The sequence below is a fragment of the Aphelocoma coerulescens genome, chromosome 2, assembly GCF_041296385.1.
Source record: "Aphelocoma coerulescens isolate FSJ_1873_10779 chromosome 2, UR_Acoe_1.0, whole genome shotgun sequence".
In the NCBI taxonomy this organism is placed as follows: Eukaryota; Metazoa; Chordata; class Aves; order Passeriformes; family Corvidae; genus Aphelocoma; species Aphelocoma coerulescens.
The window spans coordinates 109,836,973-109,862,308 of NC_091015.1; the positions used below are offsets into that span (position 1 = coordinate 109,836,973).

The 25,336-nt window shown below is 39.6% G+C and overlaps 1 protein-coding gene across 5 annotated transcripts; it reads right to left on the reverse strand.

Moving 5' to 3' along the window:
- SOCS6 (suppressor of cytokine signaling 6) lies at positions 1 to 25,064 on the reverse strand. Of its 5 annotated transcripts, XM_069004350.1 has the most exons (4): positions 24,962 to 25,064; positions 23,967 to 24,067; positions 3,136 to 3,252; positions 1 to 2,150 (listed from the first exon to the last, which is right to left on the reverse strand). In XM_069004350.1, the coding sequence occupies exon 4, from the start codon at positions 2,023 to 2,025 to the stop codon at positions 421 to 423; it is 1,605 nt and encodes a 534-aa protein (XP_068860451.1). In that variant the 5' UTR covers positions 2,026 to 2,150; positions 3,136 to 3,252; positions 23,967 to 24,067; positions 24,962 to 25,064; the 3' UTR covers positions 1 to 420. The 5 variants fall into 5 exon arrangements, with proteins under 5 accessions (XP_068860451.1, XP_068860449.1, XP_068860452.1 ...); XM_069004348.1 differs by lacking the exon at positions 23,967 to 24,067 and having other exon boundaries at positions 24,962 to 25,062; XM_069004351.1 differs by lacking the exons at positions 23,967 to 24,067; positions 24,962 to 25,064 and adding an exon at positions 22,788 to 22,830.
- Between the last annotated feature and the right edge of the window lie 272 nt (positions 25,065 to 25,336).

Consider the following 25,336-nt stretch of genomic DNA (forward strand, 5'->3'; position numbering starts at 1 on the left):
TTCAACAAGTTTCATTTGACTTTTACTTATCGTTGAATACACATGAAATGTGCTTTCAATGCATAAAAATCACAGTGGATAGCAGCAAAGGACTTGGGGGAAATTAAGGAGAATTTGATCATTCACATTGTGATTAATCTGCACATTGATGAAAGATAGCTATTTCACACTTCTAAAAATAAACTTGAGATCATTCTTTCCAACAAAACAAAACAAGAAAAAAAAGCCTCCCAAAATACACAAAACCCCCCAAAACAAACATAAATCCAAATGCATTACTTTTCTTTTACACATAAAAATGAAATATTTTTATGGCAGCAAAAGATTTTGATAATAATGAAAGTCTGTAAACTGTAGTTCAATCTCTTTTTGTTGTTGTTGTTGTTCCCAAAGTGCAAGATGCAAGATTCCCGTAAGCTTTCAGTAGTGCTTTTCCTGTAAATAATCCTTCATTTTGTTTGGCAAAGGCAGTTTTTGAATCAGGTCTATTCTGGTGTACTGACGTATTACAAAACGACACAGGTACTGTAAAGAGCGCACCTGCATAAACCGGGATACTGGATTTGTCAGTCTCACTGGGTAAGTTGCAGATCCAGGCAGCCGGGATCTCGAATAGCAGAAAGCTCCATTTTCAGAGTCCCTGATTGAATGTTCAATTAAGTCAACTATAGATGTATGTCCCTCCACATCTGGCTGTTCATAAAAACTAAACCTACCATTTGAGTGTTCAATTCTAGTGTGAAGAGTTTTTCCATGGGAACGAAAACTCAAACTTAAAAGATAACGATCATCAGAACTATCTCGAACGAGAAACGAGCCATCAGGCACATTAGCTAATTTTCCCTCTGCCTCCCAGCGTGTAATGGGGCCCCAGTACCATCCTTGTTTTGCAAGTTTTTTCAGTTCTTCTGTGAGACTTGTCACAACCATAGGACCGCTGTTCTGTACAGAGTCATAAACTCTTCCAACTCCTGGGGCAGTGTTAGGATCAAAATTCAAATGGCAGCGCATACTTTCAGCCACGTGGGCATCTGTGCCATTTAATCCATTGAAGTTCCTTTGGATTTGATTATTCTGCATTGGAGGTAGCAAAGGTGAGAGTGGAGGGACATCGCTATGGTTAACTCTTGGGCTTTGCAACATGACTCCTGTGGTACCAATCAACAAACCATTCACTGTCTGGTCCACAAAGATATCTGGTGCAACGACTACATCCTGATCCACTTGGCTCTCATCTTCATGGAAAGCATTTCCCCCCACTTGAGAAGAAACAGTCGAAACTTCCATGGGTGAGGAACTATCCAGACAGTAACTACGTGATCCTTCCAAAGGATACATTCCCTCATCTAAAGGCACAGTATACTGAATGTAGTCCTGAGGCATTAATCCAATAACTACAGGCACATGTTCATCAATATGAAGATGCAAGTCCCCGTTCTGAGATTCCGTATTTTTTAATGCATTGTTTTGTTCCTGGAACACGTTTTCTGACTGCAAGTCGTGGAAGTCCTTTCGAACACCATTCAGTGCTGGGCTTGGATTAGAGGAATGGACCAAGGCCTTGACTTTCACTTCCATTTTGATGCAAGTCTCTTCTGAATTTGTAGGTCGAAGGGGCCATGGAGTTGGGCTGTAATGGTGATTCCGGAGGGAAGTGGATCTCAGAGGTCTTTGAGCTCGCACATCTTTGAAGGTTATTGGAGCAGATGAGGAAGAAAATGTGTCATCATCTGCAGAGCTTACAGATGGTGTGCTGCCTTTGCCTTTCTGTTTTTGTTTTGCTGAAAGCCTCCTTTTTAATGTACCCATTAAACTTTCACTTTTTGATCTATTTTTGCCTCCTTTTTCATCTTCACTATTGACTTCACAGCTAGCCAAATCTTTACCATAGCAGCTGCCAAACAAGGAGTCATCTTTTCCAAATTCACTTAGTGATGGCTGCTGAACCACTACAAAGTCACTTTCATCTTTACTTTTATTTAAGTTAAAGGACTTGCGAATTGTTTTGAGACTAATTTTCTTCATTATGACAAGTCACCAAATCCGGCTGATCAGCAGTGCTTGCGGTGATATAGCCCTAACACATGAAGAGCAGCTTCTGCTTCATTTATGTATTTTATCCAGCCTCATTTAACTTCAAGAGCCATTTCCTGGAAACAAATACAAAACAATTAAATTCACAAAAGAAATATTTCAAAAATTATCTATAAAGGTTTCCCCCTCTCCAATAAAAACAGAAATTGCAGTACTTTAACAATGGGCATCAAATAAAAGTAAAAACAGGGAGCTGACTTTGAAACAATCAGGCTCAAAAAATGAAACTCCTATATCTGCCTTGGAGATTTCCACAACTTTATTCTGCTTTCAGCATGGTATTTTCTGAAATGTACACATCCCTTATATCACACACAGGCACATATATTTAATGCATTTATATATAATTTTCAAACACAAACAGTCCTCTCTTTCAGAAGGCTCTTAAAAATCCCCACATAAGTAACTACAGAAGATAAAACTACAGAAAACATTCTATTCAACAGAATTCCTACATGCAGGTTAAACTGTGATTGGTCCTAAAAACATGGTCGTAAAACGTTATACTTTCTCTACTCTTTCTCCATAAAGTTGAGTAATATTTAAAAGGTTACATATTTATAGGAAAACTAACTGTAGTGAAAAAATAGAGGGACATTAACAGCAAAGTAACATACATTTAGAGCAAGTCCCCTCCTGAACTTCTGTGAAAGAAAATATTTCCAAACTGTTTTAGGCACAGAAAACCAAGTCAGAGGTTCTTATTGCCTAAAACTATTAGAACTTTTCTTCCTCTGGTACTTCTGCCAAGACCTAGTGGACACAGCTGCTCAAGTTCCAGCCAACTGCTCCCACCTGGCATCTTGCAGAATCAGGTACCCACAAATTTGATCTTTTAGATTTTTTTTCTTGATTGAGGTTTGACTGCATTTTGGGGGTGCTTGGGAGGGGCTTGGTTTGTTTTGTTTTAATTTTACCTAGACTGTCCAAAGTAAACAGCTCTGCAAAGAGAAGGATAACACATGGGAAAGAGAAGAGGGGGAAGTTGCTACTCACACAGAAGTAGGTACTACAATTAGTAGTAGCCGTTATTCCACATACCTCCAAATACGTGCGATGTTAGCAGCTCAACCTGCAGCAGCAAGCCTGGCTCCAGGCTAAGCATGGCAAGCTGAAGGAGTCTAAGAATCTTTCAAGAAATCTTCCAACCTTGGTGGACTGAGGGGAAAGTAAAACAGCCCTTATATATGCACTTCCCACTTTTCTCCCATGGTATCACAATACAAGCAAACCAAGAAAAACAGTGCAATGGACTGAAGTAAGTTTTATCAACTAAACAATATGGTTTTCTTAAATAAGTATTCAAAAACAGCATAAAAGCATGGAAGAACAATGATTGCTACAACCAAAGAGCAGTCCATTGGCTATTATTGTTGCCCAGCCCAACTTTTGTGGTCCCCAAAGTACACAAAAGCTAAAGGATCATATCCAAAGCAAACTAAAAGGCAATGTGAAACATCTATGTATCTGAATTTCAAAACACCTTGAAAAATTTTAAGTAAAGCCCTGCTGCTGAAGGGATGGACACTGCTCCATAAAAAGCAGAAGCAGCAAAGATTGATTTACTTGGACTGCACCCTAGTCATATCTGCAGCAACCTATTTCAAAGACTGGTTCTGTGTCCTTGTCATAACTGCCAATATTTCCCAAGTCCATCTTTAGAGCACATTCAGATCTTTCCATTTCATTTTTTTTGTTACCAAACTAAATAACACTGTCCTTTCTTTCAATGGGGAGAAACTAAAAGGTTTCTCTTGTCTGTAAACTGATTTACTTTCTACCAGCAAAGAACAAACATGACCAAAACACTTGCTTCCTAGACAAAAGACTAAGAATCAATTACTTGCTATAAATAAATATTAAGACCTTAAAAAACCAGAACCAGTATTTTATGATACATTCACTAGTTATTTTCCACTTTTAACATACCTGTTGTATCAGGAGTCATGAAACCCTAAAACACCATACGCCAGTTACACAATTTGAAGACAATCCTGAGTTATGTGTATGAATTTTGAAAGGTTAAACCACTATTTTACTTTCCTACAAGTGCAGATAAAGGGAGACTTACATGTCAATTAAAAGGAGACTCAAAATGTCAATGACCTTCTAATCCTAAATCATTTGTAGTTTGCCACCTTTCCAATTTGCAGAACACTTTGTCATATGTAACTAAATGAACCTACAAAATGAGTGAAAATTACAACTTCAGGATTCCCTGCTTCTCCTAAACTAACAGAGGATTGATTCATTTGACAAATTTAACTGTGCTTTTGTGTATGTAGTACCAGAAGCCTGGGAACCGTCACATTAGCTCCACCTGTGAAATCCAGTGTTCTCCAACTGCTTCTGACATCTACAAGCTGACACTATTTCCACTTTTCCAGAAATATCCCTGCCTCCTTGTGGAAGGTACTGTCTGCAGATACCAATCTCTTCACTCTTATGACCAGTGACAGGACTTGAGGAAACAGCATGAAGCTGAGTCAAGGGAGATTTAAGTTAGATACCAGGAAAAGGTTTTTCACCCTGAGGATGGTTGGGCACTGGAACAGGCTCTCCAGGGAAGTGGTCAGACACAAAGCCTGACAGAGTTCAAGAAGTGTTTGGACAATGCTTTCCAGGTACACGGTGGGATTCTTGGAGTGTCCTGCAGAGAGCCAGGAGCTGGACTCAATTATCCTGATGGGTCCCTTCCAACTCAGTATATTCTAGATTCTATAAAATGCATGGCTCATTAGTTGTATCCTTGTAAAAATTAATGTCAAGATATAAGAATGGTTTGATAATCAACTGCAAAGCACATAAACAACATGCATCTATCCAGAACCCAGTCCATTCATGCAGGAGAAGGTGATAAAAATTTAGTGACAGCCCAGGTCGAAGCTCTCCAAACTAAACTGAACAGACTCACACCATGAGAGCAAGTCTCTAAACAAGTCTTCCATGAGACCCACTCTATGATACCTCCTACACATATTTTATCCAAGACAGGAGAAAAGAAATACACCCTGAAGTCAAATACCCTAACTGATCCTGATACTCCTCTTTGCACATACTTAAAAAGTACCAGCTAATTCTGCATTGCACATCAATGCATTTAAAAACGCTGTATAAACAGCCCTCAATATATGATACACTCATATGCTTACAAGTATAGAATTCTTTGCAGCCTGCATCTAACAGAGCTGGAGCAGAAGAGCCCTGGCATACACCCCTTCCTGGAATACATTAAAATGAATTATGCAACTTCTTCACAACCCTCAGCACAGCAACAGCTTCACTAGTATTTTGCATTAATTACAGCATGACTGAAGTCTCCAACCAATGTGCTCTTCCAGTGCCATCTGCTGTACAGTGAATTAGACAGCCTAACAAGAGACACCTATAAAAATTCTTCTAGCAGATATTTGCACCTATAAACAGACTTGAACTCTACCAATGTATTCCCAAAGCCTGGTGGCTATGTGTGCAGAAACACCTGGAACACACAGACTGAAAATGAGAGAGTCATCAAATCCAGAAAGAGAATGAGATCGTAGTGCACATAATAATACGGAAGAAAGAAATTCAAACTTATGAACTTTCATCACAAATTCTGCATCTCAGAATCTTTAATATTATGCAGTTTGACAAAATACAGGCCAGGCCTCTGGACAAAAATGACCAGGTTACTACCCAGCAAACACCATGTCCCCTTTGTGCACACAAAAATAATGAAAACTAAACTTGGAGGAAGAGCAACATTTATCAATCACATACAAATGTGAAATTATTAGTGAAGATAATTTGGGCTAAAAGTTCGCTTTACAAGCTGCTTCTTGGAAACCTGAAGAGCAGGCCATGCAATCGTACATTAATTATTATGGTGGCCAGCACTGATGTATGAAAAATTATGAAAGTTTTAAATATATATCAGTTTCTGCAAATCTAGTTTGAATATTCCAGCATTTCAGAGTAGTTTCAGTTTGATGCTACAAAATGCTTTCAGTAGATTGGAATTGCATATCTATCTCGAAGCAGTGTTTGCAAAAGTAAACCAACAAAAAAAGTTTGATTATATTCATGCTGTCTTTATTAATTTCTTATCTTTTCACACTTTTATTAGGCCCATTTATTTCCTGAGACAAATACTATAAACAATGCTGCCAAAATGCAGTACAATAGAAATAAACTAGGATTAACTTTTAGGAGTTAGGACAGAGAACATCATACTGGAAACATAAAGCAAAATACAACTCATGTTTGAACAAAGAATTGTCCTTAAAGAGTTTAATAAAAATATCATCACAAAAATTACTTCAAATTATTAAGTCAACTCTACTTCAGATAACTTTTCTAAAATAAATGTTAATCTGCTTATTTATTTCCATAAAGTGAAACAGTTGAGCACTGAACTTGATTTTTTTAACCCACATCATCCTACATCATTCTTGAAAAGTCTGTCTTTCTCTTAGAAATATTTACGTACTCTTATACTGGATCATCATAAGACATAATTTACAATTTCAATTTATTATATTTTAACATAATGCTTTATATTAAGAAAATAACTGAAAATACCTTGAAAGTTAAAAGTTTCTGCATTCCAGGCACAACAAGCGCTAGGTTCTCATCACAGTCAGATAATGAAGCCTATTCTAATCTGCAGAAGTGTAAGGTGTCATTCCCCTGCTGTCCCCAAATTCTCACTGAAATATACTCATGCATTCTTTGGAAGAATGTGTCAAAAACAGCATCATAAGGTAATGCCAATTTCAAGTGCTATATTTTAGAAATTCCTAAGTGTCTAAATTTTCTCCAAAGATACTAAATCTATTCATGTGAATTATTAAGGAGTTGCTGTCCATACCCATTCCCATCAATTTTACTTCAGTACTGAAGCCTGCATCACTGGAAGTTTTTCTTCAAACCAGTATACAAAATACTGACTCGAGGTATTTCCTGCTATGTACTTAGAGTTTCAGGCTATATGAGTACAGAAACTACACAAAATACTCATTAAACAAAGAGAGATTCAGTATCTACTTCAAACACCATCAATTTCTAAAAGAACATGCACACTTCATGGCAACTTTTGGCTTTTTCGCTATACATGCCATAAGCACACTGAAGATGATGAGGTTTTTCCCTTCCCTGAGCTTCAGGTAAATTCCTACACTGTACTACTTTTTAGTAAGAGTCTTTAAATGAAATAATCTAAATTCCATTGCATACTCTTATACCTTGAAAACAACAAAAAAGGTAGATGGTTTTAGCAGTGGCTTGCTTGCTAATGGATGAACACTGTCCTAATATGACTGCAAATTTTATAAAAGCCCTTCTGACCTGCATGCCTGCTTTTCTAGTGAGCACAAAGCTCAGATGTACAACTTCACATAAATTTGAAACAAGGGAAAAACAGATGAGAAGCTCATCTGACAGTTCATTACACTTATAACAATTCAAGAGTACTTAAAGCCTCCTATTTTTAAGCTAAGTAATCAAAGACCTGAACACTGAGTTATTCACCACAAATTTAAATTTCTATCCTCGAAGATTTGAGCAGCTGAGAAAAGTATGGTCAACCTCTCTAGAGGCCAATATAATTAAACAGGTTTTATACAGATCACAATTTAAAACAAACCAACCAACCAACAGTAATTCAAGTCATTTAGTAGTATCCAATTTTACTTCCTCTTTTTACAAAGCTTAAAGAGAAAACAGTCCATGGGCACTACTGTTCTAACACCGTATAGAGTAACCCTAATCACTAGCAACCTTTAGCAGTGAATAACCGAGGTACACCTTTAGTAATATGTAGAAAAGTGGGGTAAATTAATAATGAAAACTTGACACAAAGGAATTTTTCTTTGTCACTTCTGGTTATGGGAATTAAATGAATGCAAAAGCAGGAACACAGCACTGTAAAAGTCCAAACACCTTGACTGTTTGTCCCTGGCCTGCTGTTGAAAAAAAAAAAAAAGCTCTTTTAACATTTAGATTTCTCTGATTTTTTTTTCCTTTTTTTTTTTTTTGAACACTACTTAATCCATGAGTGCTTGCAATAAGTCCTGTTCTTTCCCATATTTGGTTGCAGAACAGAATATTTCTATCTGATTGGTGGTTTTCCTCTGGGGAATAACTTAAGGGTGTTAAATGGCATCTCTATTATGGTTCATATGTGTATATACAGTCTTGTAACTACAATAATTTCATCACTAGAATAGCCAAACCCAGTTACTAATATTAACAGCCCTCAGCCAAGGTTACATCTCTGTTACTCAAGGATGGCTGGCTGGGATCCATGTCTGCTCCCCAGCTACCATAGGCACACTAATGTGGGGGTGTTAAAGGGAAGTCAGCACCAGTTGGTGTCGGCTCAAGAACACACACAATGTCATGATACCAGAGCTGCTGTTGGAGGAGGAAACTCCAGGGAAGCTGGGTGGATGACAGCCAATAACCACTTCAGCCATTCCTGCTAGATCTCTCACAAACTGAGAATCAACACCCAAACAGGGAAACAAGCTGACTGTACTTTTCATACATTTACTAAAAGACAGACACAAGTACCACCTTTCATTCAACTTTCTTTTAAGCAAATATAAGATAATAAAGCATACTGCTAACAGATTGTTTCAAGTATGGGGAAAAAACATCAGGAAAATGAAGCCACAATTTGGCTCTAAGACCCTGATTAACAGTGAGGGGAAAAAGGAGAAAACAAAAATAAGCCAGTAGTTCTATTTATGCCAAGGCACTAAAAAAGAAAAAAGTGGAACATTTTTGATGAATCAAATGGGAGAAGTCACTAAAGAAACCTGCTATGTTCATGTGTTTCAATGCAGGAAATCACATCCATTGAGTGCAAATAAACCTTTGCTTTTAATTTTCACACAGCTGTGCAGAAGCAGACGAAGAATGAGAATAATGCTCAGTCAGGCTCTGTTTTCATTTCTTACTATTTTACAAGAATGTAGCAGCCAGCCTTGCAGCAGACTGTCTGTCAGCAAAAATTAAATTTAGTTTCATAAGCAAAGGTTAGACTTCCTGGGAGATAATGCATGAGAATTCCTTTCCTTTCCAACTAAGGGTGCATCCCCCACTCCATTCTGACAGAAGATAAATACACGAAAATGTTTCCCCTCTGTTGTAATGTAATGGGGTTGCCTCAGCATGATAACAAGGAGGATTTATGCTTATCCAAGATATTTATTCAATCCTCTTAAACCATAACACAGTTAGGAGTCTGAAAAGTTGTAAAACGATAATGCTCTACAAACCAGCATTTCATTTAACAATATGGACTGACATCACATTCTGTAAAAGGAATAAATTTTGAAACATTTTTGCTCTAAGATGGCAAGGAACAGATTCTGTGCCTACGTATTTGAGAACAACATAAGTGTTTGAAATTAATATTGCGAAAATGAAAGGAAGAACGGGAAAAACACAGTAAAAAAAAAAATGCATTTCTGTGCTTCTTCTCATTGAAAAGTATGCATAAATATCTAAAGGCTGGAACATGTGTTGGAAACAACATAACCTATGTCATTGTATGGATACAGGTACTAAAACCCAAATCTGAATGCAGTTTGGTTTCAGGGTCCTGATGCATTTCCAAACATAATTTTAGAAATGCTGTCCCATCCATTCAAAGCATATACCAGAAAGACAGAAATAATAAAGCAGACCATTCTCTCAAATTGATTTTTTGTGGTCAGCAATAATCTGACCACTCTTATGTTAGTGACCAAATAATGTAATTGTGAGGAAGACTTTTCCAGCCCTTCCCAGAAAAGGAAAGAAAGCCCTCAGCAGACATGCAACAGCTAAATATTACCACTTCACATTTACTTATATTGATTTTGGTTTCGCTTTCAAAGTTCGGGCTGGTGTTTCTACAGCAAGCAGAGAAACACTGTTACTGTGTACCACTTCCAAAACACAAATCAAGACAGCTGAAAAGGGCCTGCTGCAAACAAATATTTTGATGAGAAACATAAAACAGGTACCACGAATTATCTTTTCCTACTATGCTATCAGAACAGACATTCAACTTATCAGGCCAAACCTCTGCTACCAATGAACCCCCCAGCATGAGGAGCATGTACCAAATGGGCAATACAGAAAGACACCACTCAGTTAACACATAATGCTGCATTATGTGTTTGTTTCCTGCCTCCATGGAAAAAAAAAAAAAAAACACTAGAAAATAAAAGGGACAATACTGTGAGGAAAAAGAGGAAAATACAGGAAAAGTAATAGAAAAAGAAGCCTCTCATACCATATGGTACCATTACAGAGACAATTATTCTAGGAGGTATTGAAAAACACCTGGAGGACAACTCTGTCATTGGTCACAGCCAGCACAGTGTCATGAGAGGAAAAGTTCTGCTTGTCAAACCTAATTTCTCTTTATGACAAGGTAACCCACCTAGGTAACCAAAGAAAGCAAAGTGATGTTATCTTTTTGGATTTCAGCAAAGCTTTTGATACTGTCACAGGATCCTTCAGGACAAAATGTCCAGCACACAGCTGGATAAACACAGCATGCAATGGGTGAGCAACTGGCTCATGGGTCTGGCACAAAGAGCTACAGTGAATGGGCTGACATCACATTGATGACCTCTCACCAGTGGGTCTCTGCAGGGGTCCATCCTCGGCCCTGTGCTTCTTTCAACATCTTTGTAAATGACTTGGATGCAGGACTGCAAAGGATACTGAGCAAGTTTGCAGATGACACAAAATTGGGAGGAACAGAGAGGTCCTGCAGAGAGACCTTGACAAGTTAGAGGGCTGGGCAATCACCAACCATACAAGTTTAACAAGGGCAAGTGCCTGATTCTGCACCTAGGATGGGGTAACCCTGGATGTACGGACAGACTGGGGAATGAGAGGCTGGAAAGCAGTGCCACAGAAAGGGGCTTGGGGGTCCTGGTCGATGGCAAGTTGAATCTGAGTCAGCAGTGCCCTGGCAGCCAGGAGGGGCAAGTGTGTCCTGGGGGCATCAGGCACAGCATCACCAGCTGGGCAAGGGAGGGGACTGTCCCACTCTGCTCTGCACTGGGGCAGCCTCACCTCGAGTGCTGGGGGCAGGTTTGGGTGCCACAATATAGGGAAGATATTAAGCTGTTATAGAGCATCCAAAGGAGGACCATGAGCATGGTGAAGGGCCTTGAGAGGAAGCTGCATGAGGAGTGGCTGAGGTCACTTGGTCTGTTCAGCCTGGAGGAGACTGAGGGGAAACTTCACTGCAGTTACAACTTCCTCATGAGGGGAAAAGGAGGGGCAGGCACTGATCTCTTCTCTGTGGTGACCAGTGACAGCACCCAAGAGAATGGAAACAAGATTGTTGGCGGGTTAGGTGGGATATTAGGAAAAGGTTTTTCACCCAGAGGGTTGAGCACTGGAACAGACTCCCCAGGGCAGTGGTCACAGCACCAAGCCTGACAGTTCAAGATGTGTCACATTGTGTAACTCTGGGTCTGTCCTGTACAGGGCCGGAAGCTGGACTTTGATGATCCTTGTGAGTCCCTTCCAACACAGAATATTCTGTGATTCGTATTTCTGCTGAAAATTAAAAGGGTTTACACAGCATAACTACATATGTCACTATACTACAAATTTTTAAATATTGCCATTCTCCCTAAATTACGAGTTGTTAATTTATTACAGTCATCTTTTTTCCTTCTGCCTATCCCAGTCACCTGATGTGAAAATGAAGGCAGAGGAAGTAATTTCAACATACTATAGCACCAAGCAAGCATGACTGACAATTTTGCTTTCTTTAAGATGCAATATGGGATACTGTCTTCTTGAGGAGTAAAAATGAGAAAACAACGTATCAGGAGAGCTGTGAAGTCACATCCACAAGGAAAAAACCAAAACCAAACTAAACCAAGCCTACAACACAACAAACCCAAAACATAGCTAAACCTAACTTTTATTTGAAACACCTCACTAGCCACACTATCTAGCCAACAGGTGGCTTCAGAGCCCATGTTTGTAAAACAATATCTTCACCAGCAAGTGGTAAACTGCTCACTTTCCCACTTACATTTATGTTATTTATGCTTATCTGACAGACAACCAGAAACATATATAATTGGCCTTTATTCCTACAAATAATATCCACCTGGCATCAAAGATATAAAAAAAAAACAGCAAAAAAAAAAAAAAACAAAACAAATCTGCACAAATTAGCTTCAGGTAATACAATTACTTTCAAAATATTATTACTGAAAAAAAAACAAAAAAACAAAAAAACCCCACCACCTTTTTAAAAATACCCCAAAAACTTAATAACTAAATTTGAATTGTTGCTTGAAGAATTTAATTATCTAATATATTCCAGTAGTAACAAAAGAAACACTGTTAAAGTCTAAAAGACAAATATATCAGATAGAGATTTGTCTACCAAATACACAAGCTGAAACAAAAGCACCTGAAATAATTTTTCAAGCTAGATAGCAACTGGTTTGAAAATTAGCTATACAGAAAAAGAGGATTCAATTTTTCTGTCATATGCAGCACAGTCATGTTCTGCAGCTGGAGAAACTGGAAGATTCATTTTCCTATTTTTCAGCTCTTCTAGGAGGTCAGAACATACAGCAACACACTGCAGCCTTACACCATCTTGTACCATTCTGTCTTGGATCTCATGACTGAGGCTGACTCCAAATTAACCTCCTTGCTATAGTTTTTCACTGAGGATGAATGACCCTTTGAACTTGTATGATCAGGTAGAATCTCCAATGTTTTTACAGCTATCACCCCCCACCTGCTTCCACCAGGCCATTTTCAACAAGAATAAAAGCTTTCTTTCCTTAGAAGATAACACTCTATCCTCTCAATTCAAGCTAAGATGCAGCAATTCTTTGAGACAGTTAACCCTCTACATAAATTGAAGGATTAAATGAACCCATTTATGGTCTGAGGGAAAGAAAGTGTCTTGATTAAAGAGAAATAAAAGTGGAAAGATCTCCCACAACATCTGTACAGAGTTCACACATGCAGAGACATCTCCAAGCATGCTGAGGAGGAAGAAGCAGCTAATAAGGACAATCCCCAGAATCACAGACAAGAAGGGACTGACCACTGTTTTGGGACATTATTCACCAAATTATCAGAGAGAAATACAATGTATTTGCTACACAGATGTCACAAAGGTCCACCATTCCCCTCCAGACAAAAATGTTTACTGTCAATACTACATAATACTTGCCTCACATCAAGGCATTTGGTTGCCATACAACTCAAAGATTTAGTAAGTTTTCAGCCTGCAGACTGCTACCTCTACAGCTTTCCTGTTTTGTGCACATCAAATTAGTTTGCATCTTTAAGTTCTAACAGTGGAAAATTCCAGCAGAATACAAACACCAACAACTGATACTATTCACATGTGCATTGTGAAAGAAAGCTAATTTTGTGAAATTATCAAATTATCACAGATTTCTTCCATTCTTTTTTTTTTAATTAAAGACAGCAACATTTTTCCAAAGCAATAACCAATTGTGTTACTACAATGCATACATAACATACATATAATTTGAAAGTTTATGCACCCTTCCAGTAAAATTCCTTAAAAAGAGAAGTAGATATTTATTGAACTATGAACGACTTGGGATGACAAGGCATTGGCTACATTTAAACAATAATTACATTTAGGCAATCAAGGTCATTCTAATCCCTGAAATAACAACGAATACGCAAAATATTGCAACAGAGTGTCTCATATAAAGTAAGAAGCTACTATTCAAGAAACTAAGTTCCCTAGTCACTTCTCAAAAGTTCAGAATTAAACTCACATTCAGAGACTATTGTTTGTTTTAGCATTACTTCCTACAGAAAGAAAACCCAACCATGCAAGGCTTCTGTGTATGCCCTGCAGCCCCTTGAGGGCTGCCTGATGAAGTTTTATCCAATAAGCAGATAGGCAGTGTCCCAGCTGAGAGAGCAGCCATGGAAAAAAATTCATGTATTCTTACATATACAAAAATCCAAGGGCATTTCTAAATACAGGAAAAGCTTTCTCTGGAACTCAAAACTATTTTGAAAACCAAGGAGAAAAGTGGCATGAAACAACTCCATTTCTCAGAGAAACGCTGTTCACAAAAACTGTTTCATTGTAACATAAAAATGTTTACCTCTGACCTTAAAGATACCACCCACATTCACAAGAAGCAAAAGTGATTTGTTACTGCGACCTGTTTTTCAATTCTGGTTAACAGTTAAAAAGAGAAAGGCTTAGGAGATACTTTTTATATCACTGTGGTAAGAAACCAGTAGCACAAATTATTAAACTTAAAAACATTTTCTATGTATCATATTAATTCAAAGTTTGGGAGTCTTTATTCCTAAAATGATCTCTAAATTCCACTAATTTTACTTTCTTGAAAATTTAAGATATTATCTCTAAAATAATCACAGACAACTTCTCTCAGCAAGTAAAATGCTTTGTGTTTCCCCTCTTAAACAGCATAGCGAGAAAAGTCATTTTATATCCTTTATCTGAACCATTTATATAGGAAACATAGTAGACAATTTCATTCATGAGGTTCAAAGTCCAAGAACTCAGAAGCTAAGAAAAGCCAGAAGAGTTTCCTGACCAGTTCTCTGTCTTCTCTCACATGTGGGACAAAAACGTTTATGTTAATGCTGCTCTCCAACATCCTTTAAAATGTACAGTCCTACCATTTACTTACAGTACACCAATTAAGCTCGAAATTCCAGACAAAATTATTGGCTTCATTAAGGAAATTTTTGCTGCTTCTATGTCCAACACTTAAATGTTAGAGCACATGCACTTGATACTCTATTCAAAACTTCATGAGTCACAACATAGAGAGCTTATATTCCACTTTTTTTAGAAGGATTCATAAGCTGAATAATATACACCATCAGGCAAAATAAAGGTAATTTAATTCTGACACCTAAATTTTTAATTCACATAATGTGGAGCTATGGGGGAAAGTGGTGAAACCTCTTGGGGTTTTTAGAAAACACCTACCTACCTAAATCTGAAATCTCCCCCACCTCTCTAAAATGGCAGCAGAACAAAATGAGTGCAGCTCCAGGAGTTGAGTGCAACAGCAAATTGTCTTGTGCTGCAAGAGGTCAGTTAAAGCTTGTGGTCCCTTTCAGGGCTTTGCTGACAATGGAGGAGTCAGGCAAACACACGAGGTTGGGTTTCATCATTCTTTTGAGATATACCAAACCTTTCAGTAACTTTCTATCACTGTCCTCTAGTCATGATTCAACTTCCTGTCTTCTTTAAAACTTCACAATTCAGCAGATATTTTACAAAGTCCTTGCAGCCCAGTTGTTTTGTTTATCAAAGCAGTAAGCAAACTAATAACCCATAATACAGTACCGAGATGTATCAGGTAGCAGGATGAGGAGCAGAAGATCCATCAGTAGAATGTAGCTAAAGATGTTAAAAAGATGCAGAAAAAAATAAAAGCAAAACACCAAAGTTATGAAGGAGGGTAACAAAAAAAAATAAAACTAATCCCCCTCTCCCCACAAAAAAAGCAGCAAAAACCAAACACCTTTCAAGGTTAGTTCCAAACCATTAATTAAAGTGATTAAAGTGCAATCCACAATGAAAGCAAATTCAGACAAACAAATAGGCCAAGGCCCAGAGTTTAAGCTTTATGACACGAGCTCTGAGTTGGCTAAACTGGTATCACTAGCAAGGCACAAAGCATTCTCACAATCCCTACCACGTTCTGCTTGTAACACAACAGATCTGACTGAGGTTGATGGCCTGCTTTCCAAAAATACAATTGAAAGCAAAGTACATTTTGACAAACCGCAAAGGTCAGAACTGCAACTAGTCTCACCTGAAATAGAGATAAGAAATCTGACTTTTGTCCAAATTAGGATTATTTTTCCAGTATCTAAGCATAAGCAACCCCTCTAAGAATCTACAGGAGCTGCAAGTACTTTGGGCATACTACAACAGTCAGGTTCTGTAAAACTTTCACAAACATGAGGATCTTTGTTGTTCATGAAAATCCTTCTCCCTACACATACAGGGAGCAGCTTAACCCAGGAAGTACCAGAATTTCAGAGAGATTTTTTCTCTTTTAATTAAAAGCTCCTCACTAGCCTTTAGCCTTATCTTTTGTATATAAAAAGCAGAAGTACTTAGTGTTAAAAGAACAGTATCAGTGGCTGCCTCGTGGTCAACACCTTTACCTACACATCTAAAACTGTCCATCATCACACAGAATCATGCCACATAAAATTCAGTGGCAACCACAACTTTTTATGGACATCATGAGATGTGGAAGCATGATCATACTATCCCTCTGGATCACATAAGGAGATTGCACAAATGGAAATCAAACTACAAAGTCTAATTACTTGAACAGTGGTCCTAGACACCACGAAAGGAGATTCCCACTTATTCTTAAGATACCCTAGTGTGCAGCAACAGTTTCAGATGCAGGATGAATTGGGACAGAAAGTCAGACTCAGGTTTTCCCTCTTCAAAGCAGTTGCATACTCCACTGGGATGAGAAAAGCACACTATCTAGACCATTCATTTTCAGCTTTGTTAATCTTCTGCAGAACAGCTTTAGAAGAAGGAATAGAAATCTTTTCACACTACAGAGCAGCCAAAAGGCTCGTGTTCAGGGCAGTCCTCATACAGAAGGGACAGAAGTGGAAAATTTCTGTGGCTATCTCACATTCTGAATGAGAGCTCTACCTAACAAGCTGTTATATCCTATATTTTTACATCACTGGGAAATGCAGCCTGTACTGCTAGCAGTCTGTGAAACCTGTACATGCAAATGACAAAGGCATTTTTAGCTACATACTTTTGTATTTAATGTTGTATTTCACTGCAGATACATTTTTTCCATCACATGGATGCTGGTCCAGATGTCCACCTATTATCTATGGCCCTAAATAAATAACAGTGACAACAATCTACTTCATTCACACACACTTGGGAATCCATTTTAAGGGCAAAAGACCATTTAATACATCAAGTGTAAGGAACCCACTCTTACATAGTTGCATCTCACTTCTATTTGGTAGCACCCATACTATTTAATGAGGTACATTCAACTGAGATTGTCAAAAGATAGTCTTTCATAGCCAGGAAAAGAGATCCAATCAGTGAAACAGAAAGCAAGGTTTATTCTACAGACAAGCCAACACAACACAACAAACAAGAAGGCAAGGCGTGGAGGAATAGAATTTCCTTCTCCTTGTTTAAAGATTGGGGGATCTTGAGTCAGGTAGTGACCAAGGGGAAATCTTTCTGAGTACCTCTAATTAAGCAGTCTCTCCTGGAACACACTCCAGTAGCAGAACCTAGATCAGTGAAACTCTAAGCACTATGTGCCCACTGATCCCCCATGTGGCCTGGCTGCCCCTCCAAGGTCTCAGGACCCACTGCAGAGAGTAATCCAAGCTCTGCATTTCAGAAAGTGAGAATGGAAAACACAGTTTATTTAAAATATTTCCTTCCCCGTTTTCCCTGGCAGGAGGCCCAATAAGAACAGAGTAAATTAATTATCTTCTTTACGACTTAGAGTCTATCCACACATGGGAAACAGGAGACATGGTTGTGCTCAAAGTACTGTCAAATACACAGGGTAAACACACCTGTAGAGAGAGCTAATCTTATAAAATTACTTTAACATTTTGTTTCCACTAAACCAGAAGGCAAAACATTACATAAATTTCTAAATTCACAGTCCTTTTAAGTCCAAGGGTGCTTATAAGAAGGCACATACCAAAATGCTGCACAACTTGCACACTGACCAGAATAGGAACAGAATTTTGACTGCACAGGCAAAGCTGCTTAGCCATCCTTTTCACAAAGTCCTGACTTGTCACAGTAAAACCTTTCTAAAGGACTACACCAGTTCTGACAAAGCTTACTCGACAATCAAATTTTCTCATTTTGAGCCAAAATGAGAGAGACTCTTAATTATTCATGATTAAGATTGGGAAGTTCTTTTTTTCTCCTACACCTACACTCTAATCATCTGCAGACAGAAACAGCTCACTATCCCAACCAGCAAATATGATGGAGAATATTTTAACTGCAGTTTTTAGGCAGGCACGGCTTTGTCCTGATGCACACTCGAAGATGTTTGGTTGGGGCTGTGGTGGTTTTTTAAAAATAATGTTGCCAGTAACAGAAAATCATCTTGCACTTAGCCCTAAACTATCTGATTCTGCTAATATTCTGTCCTAACCCAACAAAGATTAATCAACTGGGAGCAGATATTTAACTCAATGGGACTCCTCACTGTACATTGTATTCAGCTTGCACATAAAAAAACTGGGCCTTACATTGAGCATCAGTGTATAAATTCTCACACGCGGGATCTAAGATAAAATTTTCACTGTCTGTATGAAGTAATGTGCTCTATCAGATTTACACTCAAAGCCCTTAAGATAGCTATCTCCAGAGCAAGGTCAAATTTCTGCAGAGCCAGGAGTATAGAAGCCTGGCTGCAAAAGCTAGTTATGCTTCAAAGTTCAACCGTGAACAAAAGTCATGTACATGCACACCGACTTTTTTTCTCCTGTTCTGACATAAGTGTAAAGACACACTATAAATAAAATGAAAAAAAAAGTATTAGTCCAATTAAAAAAAAAAACACACAAGAGAGGATACATACTTTTCAATGCTGATACATCGAACTTCAGTTCCTTTTTTCCCCATCAAACAACATTTAAAACATTGCAAACATTGCAGATTCCAAAAGAACTTATTTTTGTAATACACAGGACACCTGAGTCAGTACTGATATAACAACTTCCATTCACTGTCTTCTTCTGATCATCACTGGATTAGACAGCAACTCAGACCAGTACTGGTGGAGAATATAGACTCTCTTATCCCTGCAGTAAGGGAGCACAGAATATTTACATTTACAGCAAGTATTTTCCCAAGTAACTAGATTTTTTTGCACAAAATAATACCAAAGGCCTATGGCTAATATTTTATTACTTCTCAGCATTACTTACTACTAACCAGTAGCTCTTTTCCTTTCAAAAGCCAAAAAGAGGAGGAAAGTCAGTGTTTCAGAGTGCATTGATCAGCACTGGGTTTGCCTCTGTTTTCCACTGAAGAGAGAACAGGGAGGGGAAGGAATAAAAAAAGCCACAAGGCACCTACCTTACACAGACCCAGACTAAAGCTCTTACACATAACTTAGTGACTCGTACCTCTGAATGCACAAACCAACTATTCTAGAGCCAGTCTCCTCAGGCTGACCAAAATTCCAGCTTGGAAGACTTCCCCAGAACAGGTTTCACCCAAACCGGTATCCCTGCACAAACAGCTTCTGTTCAGTGAATCCAGCGAGAATTCCTTACTTGCCCAGTTCCCACCAGCTCCTGAAAGAACATCCATCTGAAAAGCTGCCTACCCTGTTTTTGGAGTTCCACATAGCTCATCCTGGAAGGCACACCTTCTGTAATCAAAAAACCTTTGCCCTGCTGACACTTGTCTCTGTTTCTCTATTTTATTAAAACTCCTAATCTAATAGCTGATTACCAACCCAAAGGGATTCCAAGGGCATTAAAACCCATTACTGATGCCAAAACCAGTCAACATTACAGCTTGTAACTGCCCTGTCCTCCAGCACTTACTGAGGCAAAGCCAGGAGAGACAGAATTCCTTTAATCAGAAGGAACAGAAAAAAGAAGGCAAGCTTGACCACTGTTTTGGAGACAACTTGGGACCAAACATGCTTCAGAAACATTTGGAGTAGCCTACTATGTTCTCAACCTATTTGAGGAATGCAGACTGCTCTGGAGAAGGAAAAACAATCACCTACTCAAGACTCCTACAAACTACTGTTTTAGCACACTTACCAGAAAACGTCAATATTAATTAAGAATAAAACTACTCAAGAAAAAAACAAGAGCTCAGACACTGTAAAGTGTCTGACTGGAATCTCATTTCCAACAGTGTTTTCAAGAGTACCATTCTATGTACTGTTTTCAGCAATACAGAATATCCTTGAGGAAAAATGCAGGTTTAATACCTTTGGTAATCTCAGATGCTAAAATTAATCACTTTATCCGCTATCTGCATTCACCGCATGAACTCAAGACCATCAGAACCTTACACAACTCCTCTTACAGGTCAGTATCATATACATCCAAGTTAAATAACACAAATACAGCCACTGATTATACATTGCACTAAGAAGAAAAGAAAAATACCATATATCTGTGTGATTTACTTAACAATATGCACAGATTCTTTTTCATGGTTTAAATTTTTAACTACAGACCACTTAAACTCTGAAAAAAATTACTAACATCTACTATTTATACCTTCACTGCCTGAGAAAATGGCTCTCATCCAAAACTATTCGACAGCAGTTTATAGCAAGATTATTGGGTGTTTATAACAAAAACCCACACACTTTACAAACCTAAGATTTTTTAAAACTGCCAACCTATTGCACTTGGCAGATTACAAAAAGAATGTTTCACAGTAGACAGAGCATGAGAGACTATGTGCCCTATATATACACAAAAGGAAGCAATGTTAGGGGAGCAGCACCTGGACAGAAATGTCTTTATACAGCATTCTTTGCTTGGCTTTACCTGCAAACAAGATTTTTTTCATATTCCTTCAATGGAATTTAAAGTCAGAAGCAGAACAACTTAGCCAATGTATCCACATCCGTGCTAAACAAATACTTATATTTAACTTGCATAGTTTTCTTGGTGATGCAGCAACCAAGAAAGAATTTTTTAGGTAACATGTGGCTTACATCCTTGTCATAAACAAGGCAAACTGAGTTCCTCAGAGTCCAAAGTGTTACGTGAATGGTTAAAGAGACAGAAAAGGCCAATGGTTTCCAGAGTACTTTATCTTAATATTTTCCAGAATAAAATTTCATGAGAGATAATAAAAATTATTATCTTTTCAAAATCTTTTAAAAATTAAAAATATGTCAAGATAGGTTCTTAAATCCATGTTACAGACTAATGAATAGCAGTTAGATTTGCAAAGCCATACACCTCAAAGCCTTCTGAAACTGTCTGGAGTTCCAGATGCTTATTGTTTGCATGCCTGTACATGACAAAAGCAAAAGACCATGAAAACTGGCAAAAGAAAGTATCCAGAGCAACTTTTATTTAAGTAAGCTTAAGGACTTGAAGAGCTAAATTTCTGATGCTTTGATCTGAAAATTTTAATTCTCACAATAAGTAGACTAAGCCAGATTTTGCTTCACGTTGCCTTTTCAAATTCAGTCTGTGTAGACTCTAGCAAAGTTTGTGAACCCTTTTCCATAACCTTGATGTATCAGTCAACACATTACATACAGTCAGCTTTCCATTTTCATCCAGGGCAATAATTAAAGGCCAGTTTCTTTTGGGGTTGATTTTATTCACCAGGAGAGGCTGAAGTAGGCGACAGGTTTTTGTTTCAATAGCTTAAGATCATTCAGCTACAGTGGGAAAAAACTGTCTGCAATAAAAAACCCCAAAGCTATGAGTTTCTAAATGTTTCTTTCAAAAGTAATGTAACTATTTTTAACACAGGAATTTATTCAACTTGCATAGTACAGTGTTTTAACTTAGAAATCAATTATTTCAAGAGGAAAACGCAAAAAAAATAATAAAAGAAGGAATGTACTGTGTACCATGAGTCTTTATATTCTGCTGTATCAAAAATATATTTGAGTGGTATGAAGCTACTTGTTAAACCTGGACAATAAATATCCCATTACAAGCACATCCATCTTCTTTCCCACAAAAACATACTGCTGTACATAACTTGCCATCTGAAATTGTCAAAAACAATTTTTAAGAATGGTTTTTTCAAAAGAATATTTCCTTCTCTATTACAATAAATTTATTGGAAGGCACCAGGAAAGAGGTGATAAGAACTTGGGACCTTTGCATCAAGTATAGCTACTGTCTTCTGAAGACTGATATTTATGTCCAGAAAATTAAGCATGCAACAAAACAGAATGAAAACAAATTTTGGAATAAATGTAAGGACAAGGAACATAACAGATATAATTATTTCTCTTCTGAAAAACAAAAAACATGAAGAGTAAACTTGAAGTTCTGTATTTTCTCTCAGTTTAATACTTTACAGTACAAAATATACAGTTACGTGGCATAAGATAGATATCTCTATTCTGTTTTTCAATCCAAATCCTATCCAATTTATACTCAAGATATTTTAGCATTTGCATTACATTCCCTTTTATACTGCTTGTATTTTATTTTCTTCCTTGGAGCATCAGAACTGCTTGAGTAACCCTCTCTAATTTGTTGCTAACACACACTAAAGCCCTATCAACTAAACACTGAGGCACACACCAGCAGAGAACAGCCTCCTTCCTATCTATTCTGTGTTATTGCATTGTACTACCCAAACAGTACCAAAGTAGTGCTGTGTAGGCCCAAGAGGGCAGTAAAGCAAGAGAAAATAAGGCACTTGAGTGAGGGATTACCCTGGACTATGGCCCCAGTTTTGCCAACAATAGCATAGCAAATATGGAGTGAACTCAGGGCAACACTACTAAATGAAGTCTTGCAAATATTTATGTTCAAATTACTGTAAGACTATTAAAAAATCATAAGAAAGAGCAGAAATAATTAACTTGCTTTGTGAGAACATCTTTTAGTTAAGAGTTCACTCTCTCACTTCACCAATTCACTGTGCTAAGGAGAGTCAGAAATTGTAATCTACTCACAGAACAATAAGGACCAGCTACCATTTCTTCAAACCATCCCTCTCCAAGAGTAACCCAAGGTTACTGACTAACTTCACAATCTAGGATCAAAGAAGTTAACAGCATAATATAAGTTAATACATATCTTTTTTTTAGATTTCAGTATGTCAAGTTCTTATGAAGCTTAGAATCATCCATCACATCTCCTGAATCCAAGCAAACACTTTGATACCGCATACATGCAGTGCAATAAAGTGATGCTCATGAAACCCCTGGAAACAAAACAGTGCTTCTCCCTAACTACTCCATACCCTTGCAGCTTTCCAGGGAGCTAGCTAATGCAGGTATATCTCTATAACACTACACTGTTATCACCTATACTTTTAAGTATTAAGGTTTAATTTCCTAAATTTTAACTTAAAAAAAAACCCTTAAATCTCAAAACTTAGGATATAGGGAATACATCCCTGATTAAGCATACAACAGGTGAAACTACTTTGAGTAAAAGCTCAGTTCCAAACACAGTGCAATGCCACAAACCCAAGGAATATCAAATAGGAAGTGAAGACTCCATTCAAGTACTGTTTAACACTTCAAAAAAACAAGCATTTTGAAAAAGCTGAAATTGTCTTTCCCAAGTTACACATAAAACTGTGAGTTACAACTACTGTCTTATTGCAGAAGACTCAAAAAATACCTGCACATTCTCCAGTGATTTAAAGTCTTCCAGCCAAGCTAAGTAATTTATTTCATAATTGCACCAAAGCTTCTATATTTTCTACAGTCCAAAGATGTATCTATTAGCACAAACAAAAACTAGAAACAGAACTAGTTCTATTTTTTCCACCCAGAGCAGAAATGCAGATGCGTTATTCCTTGAGTACTTGTGCAGACAGCAACTCTCCAAGACAGGAGGCCTGCAACAGGCATTTTTTAACTACAGGTGTATTAAGAGGATGGACATGGCATAAACATTCCTGGCCTGCAGGAAAGAGGGGTTGGGACTTCACAGTGAAAGGGCACAAGAATTTTTTAAGAGGAAGTCAGTTTCCCCCTGACTAAAGCATATTCTGCGACCAACTTCTTTAACGCAGTAACCTACTCCACAGGAAAAAAAAAAATTCTGTTCCAAACTAAGATGATTTTGAAAACATAGGAAGACAAAAATAAAGAGATGTCAGAAAGACACAGCCGAAGTACCTCACATCACAGAAGCATCATCCTCTTGCACCTCTCAAAACCCCGTTGCTTTGCAAAGGCTTTTTTCTTAAGCAAACGGGTTGGCATGGGCTAGTTGTTTCCTAAGAGAAGTGGCATCATTAGGGAAAGAGAGATCGAAGAAGCTCGAAGGACAATGAAATCGAGTGAAGTTTGCGGATTTGGTAATTCTTTTTGTTAAAGTCAAGTTCCTAAATGCTGCCTATCACAGAAAGGAGCCTCTCTCGGTCGCCCCTTCAGGAGCTCTTGGCGCACCCTCACTTCACCCGGGTTTTTACCCGGGGCTTCTCCACCGCACAAATCCCAGCACCGGCTGCCCAAATCGGCACCTCCGGACACCCGCCCCGCCGGAGACGGGGATACCCAAGCCTCAGCTGAAGGCGGGTTTCACGGCGGGGTGAAGGGAAATCAGCCCAGTTCCGCCGTCCCCCATAACAGCACCAGTAGGCGCGGGGCGCATTCGGGCAGCGGCCCAGGGCAGGAGGGGGGGAGCCCGGCGGGCCCCGCTGCCGCGACTGGCGGAGGCGAGAGGCCGGCCTTGTCACGGCGGGGGCTGGGCAGCGCCTCGCCGGCCCTGGCCCGGCGCTCTTCCCGCCCGCCCGCCTCGCAGGCCGCGCCGCGGCCCCGGTGCCTCCGCAGGGCCTGGCACCGCCGCGGGCTCGGGGAGCCCAGCAAACAAAGGGAGCGGAGGCCGGGGCCGCGGCTCGGGAAGAGGGCGGCGGGCAAGCGGCGAACCGCACCGGCCCCATCCGCCGGCTTCCCCTCCACCGCACCCGCTCTCCGCGGCCAGCGGTGAAGGGAGGGGGGAGCCGGGCCGCGGTGCGCCCGTTGCTCCGGGGACGCTCACCCAGCGGAGGCCGCAGCGTCCCGCTCCCGGCGCGGGCCTCTTCCCGGGCACCTCGGCGGCGCGGCCCGGCCTGCGCCGGCACCTGGGCTCGGCGGGGAGCAGCCTCCGGGGGTGGCGGAGCGGCACTCACCGAGGAGGAGGAGAAGGAGGAGCTGGCTCTACTGTTGCTTTCGCGGGGCCCGGCTCGGCTTCGGCTCTGGCTCCCTCCCTCGCCGTGCCGCCGCCTCCCTGTTCCTGGCGCCGCCGCCGCCGCTTCCTCCGCCTCCTCTGCCCCCACCCCTCCGTCCTCGGAGGGGCGCACGGGGGCGGCGAGCCTGCGATGGCCGCCGCTTGCCGCAGGCACGGCTACGGCTGCGGCACCCGCGCACAGCCCGGCGGCGGCAGGAGGGCCGCGGGCATCCCCGCTCCGTCCCTCCGCCTGCCCGGCCGGCCCCGCCGCCCGGCGGACTCCACCAGCCCTCCGCGGCCCGCCTGCCCCGTAGAAGCCGAGCCCCTTCCCTTACTC